Source organism: Aulonocara stuartgranti (genome assembly GCF_965226115.1).
Source record: "Aulonocara stuartgranti genome assembly, chromosome: 12".
NCBI lineage: Eukaryota > Metazoa > Chordata > Actinopteri > Cichliformes > Cichlidae > Aulonocara > Aulonocara stuartgranti.
Window position 1 is genome coordinate 6,892,620 of NC_138948.1, and position 10,898 is coordinate 6,903,517.

General features: G+C 38.0%; 1 protein-coding gene across 1 annotated transcript; it reads left to right on the top strand.

The window, feature by feature from the left end:
- The first annotated feature begins 1,095 nt into the window (after nucleotides 1-1,095).
- Nucleotides 1,096-2,928, top strand: LOC309719403 (nuclear factor 7, brain-like). Its single transcript, XM_082555517.1, has one exon. It carries the CDS (start codon nucleotides 1,316-1,318, stop codon nucleotides 2,732-2,734), a length of 1,419 nt encoding a protein of 472 aa, XP_082411643.1. The 5' UTR covers nucleotides 1,096-1,315; the 3' UTR covers nucleotides 2,735-2,928.
- Nucleotides 2,929-10,898: the final 7,970 nt, after the last annotated feature.

Genomic DNA, 10,898 nt, shown 5'->3' on the forward strand with positions numbered 1-10,898 from the left:
TTAGACATAAGATCCTTATTGTGTCATATTATGTATTGATTTATTGAACACTTCACTCTTTGTATTTTTTCTTTCAATGGCTTCATTTAATGTATTTATAAGAGCTCTACAATGTTGTTGTTGTTTTTTGTCTTTTTAATTATTTTTCAAGAAAGTGGACATGATTGACAACTTCGAGGCAGTAGTACCTTAAACATGACTTTGACCAGAATCTGATTTGTGACATGTGACTGTAAATTCTTCTGTGTTGTCACAGTTCAGTGTCATATTATGTCATATCAACAGTTTATATCAGTTTTATTTTTTGATTATTAGCATTTCTGGTCTGTTCGCTGTGATTTTTCTCTTTATTTTTCATTATAATTTCGGTGACATCTCTAACACTGGTCAGCTCATCACATTTCAGTTCATGACAAACTTGAAAGTTGGAGTCTAAAGGTCTAAACTCTTATGCAGGTTTGAGGCCACAGCCCAGGTAGTAAAAGCAGATATCGTGTTTGGTGGTTATTAATTAACTAGAACACCATGACAACATGTGAGCTCTCTAAAAGAACTTTGCTTTCTTGAAGGACTGTAAGGTACAAGCTGTAAAGATGTGACATTTGATGAGTGTAGAAACTTTGCTGAACTGTAACGTGTTCAGAGACATTCAGAGATCCTGTGTCCCTGAACTCGAACTACTTACAGGATGTAGTCAGTTTACAGTAATACAGTCATCTTTGATTGAATCTGGTCAAAGGAAATTAACTTCACTGGTATACATTTAGTTCATAACAACCATATTTTAATGATGTATTATTTGAAAAAATTAAACTTTTGACTTCATGTATTTCAGCTGCATTTTACTCAGAATTATACCCTCATGTTCATGACGGTCAAGAATTTTTCTTTGTTTTGAGTGTGAGAGCAGAGGTCTGGCAGGTTGACAATCTAAACCCTGTGATGAACTTCTGAAACACCACAGCTTCACCTTATTTGTGTCATTTTTATGTTCTATTTAGGTTTCGTTTTTTTTAAAATGAGAAGTCAAAATTTTCTACATTTTTCACTTTGGTGTCGTTTTAAGGAGCACAAACTGAAAACTATCTGAATGACACAGACAGCGCCCTCTGACGGACACAAGTGTTATATGCGTGTTTCAGTTTAACACGTGATCGTGATTCATGAAAATGAAAGTAAATTCCGACACTTTTGAACTGAGCTGAGACGCCATTACAGGGAGTCAGATCTCTGCTGAAAAACACACGTTTGGAGGATTTTAATCAGAAAGTTCAAGAGACACTAATTTGGTGAGTTAAAAATACTTAAAGATCAAATGGCTGAGAGAGCTCTTCTTGAAAATTTCCTGAGCTGCCATGTGTGTTCAGAGACTTTCAGAGATCCTGTGTCTCTGAGCTGCAACCACAGCTTCTGTTCAAGCTGCCTGCAGAAATTCTGGGAACAAACTAAAAACAAAAACTGTCCCATTTGTAAAAGAAAATCTTCAAAGGATGAACCAGGTGTCAACTTTACACTGAAAGAACTTGCTGATTCAGTTGCTGGGAGACAGAAATCTGGATCATCTGAGACAGAAAAGGGAGAGAAGAAATTAACAGTGGTGTGCAGTAAACATGAGGAAGTGCCTAAACTGTTCTGTGTGGACGAGCAGAGAGCTGTGTGTCCTGTGTGTGACTTTTCTCTCCACCAGAGTCACAAAGTGGTTCCTGTAGAAGAAGCAGTCAGTGACCTGAAGGAGCAGCTGAAATCTGACTTAAAGTCTCTGCAGGACAAGAGGAACAAATACAAACAAGTGGAGGAAAAATACAATGAAGTGATTCAACACTCCAAGAAGCAGCTGTTGTCCACAGAGAGGCAGATCAGAGCAGAGTTCAACAAGCTCCAGCAGTTCCTGAAAGAGGAAGAGGAGTCCAGACTGGCAGCTCTGAGGGAGGAAGAGGAGCAGAAGGGGAGGACTATCAGCAGAGAGATGAAGATGATTGAGGAGCAGATCTCCTCTCTGTCAGACAGCATCTCTGCTGTTGAAGAAGAGCTGCAGAAACACAGCGTGCCATTCCTCAGCAGTTATAAAGACACTCAGAGCAGAGCCAGAGCCCAGAGCTCAGTGTCAGATCCACAGCTGGTCTCAGGAGCACTGATAGATGTGGCCAAACACCTGGGCAACCTGTCCTTCAGAGTGTGGGAGAAGATGAAGGAGAAGGTCCACTTCAGTCCTGTCATTCTGGACCCAAACACTGCAAGTCGCTGGCTCTATCTGTCTGATGATCTGACCAGTGTGAGACGTGGAGACACATGGCAGAAGCTTCCTGATAATCCAGAGAGAAACACTAATTATACCAATGTTTTTGGCTCTGAGGGCTTCAGCTCAGGGAAACACAGCTGGGAGGTGGAGGTGGGAGACCATCCTGACTGGGCTTTGGGTTTAGTTAAAGAGTCAGTTGACAGGAAGGGAGAGTGTTCTGCTTCACCAAAATATGGAATCTGGTGTTTAAATCATGGCAGTGGAAAATACACTAATGGTGATGGTCAGACTGTGACAGTGAAGAAGAGTCTCCAGAGGATCAGAGTCCAGCTGGACTATGACAGGGGGGAGGTGTCCTTCTATGACCCTGAAGACATGACTCACATCTACACTCACAGAGACACTTTCACTGAGAAACTCTTCCCACATTTCAGTATTGCAAAGGCAGGAGACGCCAAAACCTCTGATATCAAAATCTGTCAGACTGAGATTTGATTGTAAAGTGATTCTTTATTTTAACTGTTTTTTCAGTACAGCAACAGGGTTAATTTTGGGGAAATTATTAATCACACTGTCTAACTTCATTATCAGGTTTTATTTCATTTTGTTGTTCTAGTGGAACTATTAGCAATTCAATGAAACCAAAGCAAGTTTTTCATGTGAAAATCTTGTGACCCACTCGAGTTTCTGTAAGAAACTTTTACATTTTTTTTCTTGTTTCTTTTAAATTAATATTTTCAGAATATTTCTCATGTTGTTCGTGTAAATATTTTTGATAGTTTTAAAATCTGAATGATGATTTCTTTGCTTTTCAAAGTTGTTGAGTGTGAACAGCAAACTGTGACACTTCTTAAAAGAAGGATTCATGATTAAACATCAGCAAGAGTCAACTTTACAACTACAAGATTTAAATGTCCTGATTATCAGCATCTTGTTTTCAGTTAAATAACATTTGAAAGTAACACGTCTTCTTTAAAGTTTTCCAAATTCAAAGAAATGACTTCTAAGTTGTGACGCTGTCTCATCAGTGTATCTACACTTGATTGAGTTCATTAAAAATGTTATTTCTTGTGTTGTTTTTAACCTTAATCAGAAGCTGACATCTCTCACAGTTTGAAAGATTTCTGGATCTTCTCATGTTTCATAATTAGGTTTTAATTTGATTTTCAAACTTCACTCTCAGCCTCAGTGTTTCAGTGAATCACCTACCTTTGATTTGTACTTCAATGTTATTCTTTAACTGCTCTCTTTGATTATTGAGATCACAAAATGTTTCTGTGAAGTGAAATAAATAAATTCAGTGATTCTGTTGTTGTTGTGTTTGACAGTAAATCAGCTTTTCAGACACAGTCATTAGTTCAGATTCATTTAACTTGGAAACTCACTTTGATTGTTGTGTTTACATTTAACTGACTCCTTAGAATAAAATATTATTTGCTTCTATTAGTTTGTAAATATTCTTGTTGTGCTGAAGCTGTTTTATTGAAACAATCAGCAGATTTTATCAAATCAAGAATTTATTTTAAGCAGCTACATTTTAAATCTTTTTTTCAGACCAACATTCACATTTAACTCCAGACAGAAATCAAATGTGATCATTGATAAACTTTACATTCTCACAGCTAATCTGTATGTTAACTCAGAAAATAGTTTGAATGAACAAAGCTGCAGAGATTTCAGATGAAGGTGCAGCTTTATAATAGTGATGTTTTATTTGTATATTATATTTACGCACAAGATGGAGACAAAGTTCAGATTTTCTTCTCTAGTAAAAATGTTTACACTGTAAACATTTACACTTATCCTATTTTTAAATGTAAATCATTAAATGTTAGAAATGACTTCACTTAACAGATAAACAGAACACTAAGACTGAGCCAAGTTCATCTGTAAATATTTTAAATAAACAAATAAAATGTCTAATCACACTTTCACCTCAGGTCAGTGTCAGTCTGATCAGCTCAAATCCAGAATCCTGCTGCGATAAAGCAAATTGTCTCTTTAGGATCAAATCAAACTGATGCTGCTGATGTGGTCGCTGTAGTGTCTGTAAGTTTGAGTCTTGTGTGTCATCTGCAACACCACACATTCAGAGGGGGAGAGAGGGCAGTACAGGCCTCGACCAACACCCACAAAGCTCTCCTGCGGGGAAAGAATCTGGCCAAAACTCCACTGGTTAAAATGTCTCTGCTCTCTGGTGTCACTGTAGTGCAGAGGCTTCAGAACTAGAATCCTCTGGTTTAAAGATTTCTTCAGCATTAAATAATCCAGTGACAGTTGTCTGTATTTCCACCGCTGCACGCAAACAATAACTGTTAACAATGAATTCAGCAAACTTTATTTTTCAAATTGTAAACAAATACAGTTTAAAACAGCATTTCTGTCGCTGCCACAGAGTAACTCACATTAGGACCCCGTCCTCGTTTGGGCTGTTAAAAGTCAATTTACTCGCGTGAGCAGGATTTCTCTCCAAGCTCAGGGAGCTGCCCGCCAGAGCGTGAAACTGGGTGGGTGTAAAGGAGACACTGCTCTTGTCTGTGATCTCTGGTCTCCCACTCAGAGACACAGGTTCCTGAGTGTCTAGCATTCCTACTGCTATGGGAGGCGCTGAGAACACTCTTCGTGTGAGAGAAAATCTCCTCACGCAAATATGTAGAACCAAATACTGTCAATAATGCAATGTTCTTAAGACTTGTCAGGTAGTCGAGCTTTTTAGTTCAATCAGCTGCATTTCGATGTCTTCTGTGTCCAGCCAGTTTAAGAGAGACACATCCAGCTGCTCATTAAAGCTTTCTGACTTGATCAGAAAAGAAAACATTGGTCCATACACCCGAAAGTCCTGAACATGCACAGTGATTTCTGTCTTGAGTCTTCGGATGTACCCGTGTATTTCCGTGGTGTTAATGCTGCGCTGAGTGGGCAGCACCTGAAGCATGAAGCGCCTCTGTCAGTGCGCCCCAGGGTGGCTGTGGCTACAATGTAGCTGCCATCACCAGTGTGTGAATGTGTGTGTGAATTGGTGGATGACTGGATGTGTAAAGTGCTTTGGGGTCCTTAGGGACTAGTAAAGCGCTATACAAATACAGGCCATTTACTATTTACCTTGGCAGCAAACACAACTTCTGTTAAAGCTGCCTATCTGAAAACAAGCTGACTTGTGATACGTGAACTTGTGAAACACCACAGCTTCATCTTCTTTGTGTCATTTTTTATATTCTGTTTAGCATAAAAACTGGACAGCTGAACATTTTTTACGTTTTGGCTTTTTATGTTTTCGAATGAAGCACAAACTGGAAAACTATCTGAACACTAACAGCGTCCTCTGGTGGACACAAATAATATGTTCGTCTTTCAGCTCAACACGTGACTCCAACTTTATAATATTGGTGTTTTATTCGTATATTATTTTTACTCACAACATGGACACAAAGTTTGTATTTTCATTTACGGAAAAACGGTTTTTTAAACATTTTATTTCCACTTTCTTACATTTTTAAATGTAAATCGTTAAATGTTAGGAATGACTTACCAGGTAAAAAAGAGCATTAAGACTGAGCCGAGTTCATCTGTAAATATTTTTAAATAGACAAATAAAACATCTTTTTCTTGTATTTCCATAAACAGTGGGTCTAAATAAATATTTTGTCAGGAGTTATTAAGAAATGTTGAGTTACTATAATTATCAGAGAAAGATGAGTGATTAACTAAAAGTCAGTAAAACTTCATTTATTCTTTTTGTCAATTGAATCTTTTTTTACCCTGCAGACATGCAAAAACCTGCGATATCAAGTCAGACTGAGATTTCATTATAAAGTCAACATTTTCTTATGAGGGAAAAGTTACAGTGGCAAAGCTTTATCGTAAAAATGTGGTTGTTGTTTTTTTATTTTCTTCTTGTTAGCAAACATATTGTCTATGGTTGATTAATATTTTAATCATCAGCACCTGCAGTGATTTTATTGCTTGTTTGTTTGTTTTTCCTGAAAATCATCTTTCAGACATTTAACCCAGCATGTAGTTTTATTTATTTCAAACTAGTGATGTCAAACGATTCAAATTTGTAATCAGATTAATCACAGGATTGCTGTGGATTAATTTTGATTAATCACAATTAAATATCATTCATTTTTGGTCATGGTCCTTGTGCCTGCCCGGCCAGCCCAGCGCGGCCGCAAGTATTTTTGTTTTATTTTTGTCTCTCTCTTCTCTCCTGCTCTCCCGCCCTTGGCCCACGCACCTGCAGCTGATTACCGATGATTCCTCACAATGTTTGCTGACTCTTCATAAGGCAGGGGCGCTGAGCTACTCCTCGCTGGAATATTGAGTAACTCTACTTAGTATTGACTGGCTCTGTAGAAAGCAATCATTTCCTGTGCGTGCCTACGAGTAACTTTCGTGTTTGTGTGTAGATTTCCCGGAGCTGTGACCCGGGACCCCTGAGTGTGAGTGGAGCTGTTCAGCGTGGAGTTGTGTGTGCGAGGAGCGTGAAGAGTGGAGCGGGTGTGAGGACCTTGTGTTTCCCTACCCTGTGGACCCTTCCCCCCTCGTGTATATAGAGCACCCGGTGTGGTTAATAAAGCTCAGTTAAACTGTGTTTCTCAGTCTGCGCCCGAGTCTGTTCCATTCATCCTGAAATTTTTAGTCGGTATTAATCGCATTTCATTTTGCATGAGCAAACAGACTCAAGAAAAAAGGGAATACATATGCACTTAACATGCTTATTGAACATCTTGAACATTCATGTTAACAAATAACTCTAAACATTTATCAACATCAATGTGGCCCTGTTACTAAGACTAACTTGTTGATAATGTCCGAGAGGAGAGCTGACCGCTTCTTTACAATGTTGCCTGCAACTGAGAACAGTCTACAGTTGTGATTTTTCCCTCAGTTTCCCACTCATGTGCCACTGTTAACAAATGTTCAGCACATGCCTCTGCAAAGTGACGCTCCTCTGTCTTCATTATTCTCAATGCAAATGACTTTAATTCCTATGCAGCAGTAGGTAGATATGCAGTAACACCAAGATAGTTACTGTTACTCACAGAAGTCCAGTAGTCACCTGTCAGGGCGACATGTTTGGCTACAGCTAAACCCTCGTGCTTTTTTTCCTTTTCAGTTTCATAGAGCCCATGAATTTTTGACACTATTGTGCTTCTTGTTGGAGCTTTTTACAAAGCAACTTGCAAAACCTTTGTAAAGCCTGTGTCCTCGGCGATATTAATAGGTCTGCAATTTGTTGCAATCCACTTGGCAATTGTGTCAGTCAAATTGTCCAAGGTAGGTTCACTGAGTCCCGATGCTTCGTGAGTGGTTTGTTGCAAGCTGGGCAACAAAGTGCAGCATCCCCAACTAACGTATGCTTCGGGTTAATGTGATATTTTGAGCTGGAAGTGCTTTGGAGAAAACAAAATTCTTTCCTGCACAAAGCGCATAATACTTTATGTCGCTCGACTGTTCAGTCTTGTTGTTTTTATACTCAGATTTCCCATTGAGAGGGCCAACGTGCTGTTTGTCATCTTGCATATTGAGTTGGTTGGTTCAGCTGCCCGTCACCAGATCAACTGCTCATTTGACTCTACTTGGACAAACTGCCCGAAATGTGTTGACAGAGACATTCCAGGGATTTTGAGTCATTCTGCTCTTCAGATGGGTTAACTGCGTTAAAAATGTTAATCAGATTAATCATGATGATGGATTAACCTGCATTAATGAGTTAATTTAGACAGTTCTAGTTCAAATGCATTCATCACAGAAGTTTCTACTTTTATTGTTGTTTTTACATTTAATTGATTCCTTAGAAGAAAAGAACATTTGATTCTGATGGTTTTTAAATACTCCTGTTGGGCTGACACTGTTTTCTTGAACCAGTTGTAGCACTGATGTTGCTGTAAAATAGATATATAAGCTACTGGACTAGTTCTAGGTTCTGAGGAGTGATGGAGCAAAGCACAGTGAAGAGACCAGAGCCAGAAACGTTTCAAATGAAAAGCAGCCATCTTTAATAAAAACAGAAAAACATCAACATGATCAGTTGATGTTAAGTAGCTCACACTTATCCTTACATTTGTTCTAAACCCCACAGCTAGGTTGTTTCTTTAAGATTTAGTTTTTTATTTAAGAATCAGAAATCTTCATTTTCATAATTTACTTCTTTAAGAGACTTTAAGAGAATTCAAGATCAGTCTGTTCTGTGCAGGACTAATAAAGCTAATTTAGTGTTATAAGCTCATTTAACTTGTGCTCATTATTAATCACCCTGACTAGTTTCTCTCTTGCACGAGCAATCAAATCTTATCAAAACCCTTTTTGGTGCGTTGACCCTTTAACACAAAGTTCCTGTAGAGAAATAAAAATAAATTTACTCGCGTGAGCAGGATGTCTCTCCGAGCACAGAGAGCTACCTGCGAGAGCGTGAAACTGTCACAGCGCGTGTAAAGCAGACACTGCTCTACAAAAAGGTCAAAACCACACAAAAGTGGCATCAACACATAACCCAGTGTTTTTAACAATTGTAGCTCTGGTGTCCAGCCGGCCACCACAAACACTCTGTTCACACTAGGGCAGGGTATCGATTTCTGTTTCTATAACTGATTCGATGCTGATTCACGAGGTCCCGATTTGAGTCGATTCAAGCTCAATTCAATTTTGACTCCAACCGTCAGAAATATTATAATTATGATCATTTATCAGTACATTTATCCATATTTTTATATCTGTGTATTAAAACAAAGCTGACACTTGCGAGACTTTATCAAAGGTGTAACTGAGGATAAAACACAGGAAAATATGAAGGAGATTTTCCTGGCAGTATTCTGCAGTTGAACAAAAACACAAGAACATCATGAATCAAAATATGAACATTACCTGATGTTGCTGAAGTGAAGCAGAGCAAAGTTACAGAGGTTTTATTAGAGACACATTTTTGTAATTTGGCATAATTTGTAAGAGTTTATATTTCTTCAGTATTGAACAACAGAAATGAAACTTTCTTGTCAGAGGCCAATTTTGAAAAAACAAAAGCACTGAACACAACTGAAGACTGGTGCGTAATAAACAAGCGAATAATGCAGAAAACTGATTTTTCATGGGAAACTGGTCTCTGAGTTACTGAGAGAGAGAATTCAGTTCAATTCATTTTTTATATAGTGTCAAATCACAAAAACGGTCACCTCAAGGAAGTTTTTGGGAGTCCCAACAACTCTAACCAAGTATAACACCATAGTTATTGTCTTAATTCACATGTCATGGTCTGAATAAAGCTCGTGTTTTGTGTGGATAGTTATGCTACAATCATGGCCAATAATCGGTATACCATCCTCACGTTGCTCCACGTTACGTAAAATATTTTAATTGGTGAAAGTAACGAGGTTAGGATTGTAAAAAAAGAAAACTGAATATTTTATTAATTCGGTTTATACAACCTGATTGGATCCCTCCATCCTGATGACTGCTGCTGTGGATAATGGACCCAAACCATCCTCTGCATCTCCTACTGGACCTGCAGATAAACACTTCCTTCAACAACTGTTTCAGCTTCACTGACACAAAGATACAGAAAATCTACACCTCACACCACAATCCCTGTACTCAGTTTAGACATAAGATCTTTATTGTGTCATACATGCATTTATAAGACTGCTACAATGTTTTGTTTTGGGGTTTTTTTGTCTTTTTAATTATTTTTCAAGAAAGTGGACGTGATTGACAACTTCGAGGCAGTAGTACCTTAAACATGACTTTGACCAGAATCTGATTTGTGACATGTGACAGTAAATTCTTCTGTGTTGTCACAGTTCAGTGTCATATTATGTCATATCAACAGTTTATATCAGTTTGTTTATTTTTTGATTATTAGCATTTCTGGTCTGTTCGCTGTGATTTTTCTCTTTATTTTTCATTATAATTTCGGTGACATCTCTAACACTGGTCAGTTCATCACATTTCAGTTCATGACAAACTTGAAAATTGGAGTCTAAAGGTCTAAACTCTTATGCAGGTTTGAGGCCACAGACCAGGTAGTAAAAGCAGATATTGTGTTTGGTGGTTATTAATTATCTAGAACACCATGACAACATGTGAATTCTCTAAAAGAACTTTGCTTTTTTGAAGGACTGTAAGGTTCAAGCTGTAAAGATGTGACATTTGATGAGTGTAGAAACTTTCCTGAACTGTAACGTGTTCAGAGACATTCAGAGATCCTGTGTCCCTGAACTCGAACTACTTACAGGATGTAGTCAGTTTACAGTAATACAGTCATCTTTGATTGAATCTGGTCAAAGAAAATTAACTTCACTGGTATACATTTAGTTTATAACAAGCATATTTTAATGATGTATTATTTGAAAAAATAAACTTTTGACTTCATGTATTTCAGCTGCATTTTACTCAGAATTATTGCTTCATGTTCATGAGGGTCAAGAATTTTTCTTTGTTTTGAGTGTGAGAGCAGAGGTCTGGCAGGTTGACAATCTAAACCCTGTGATGAATCCAAATTTATGTCTTTGGCTGCAACGACAACTTTAGTTCAAACTGCAGATAAAAACTCTGAGAACAAGCTGACTTTTCCTACTTGAACTTCTGAAACACCACAGCTTCACCTCCTTTGTGTCATTTTATGTTCTATTTAGGTTTCGTTTTGTTAAAAGGAGAAGTCAAG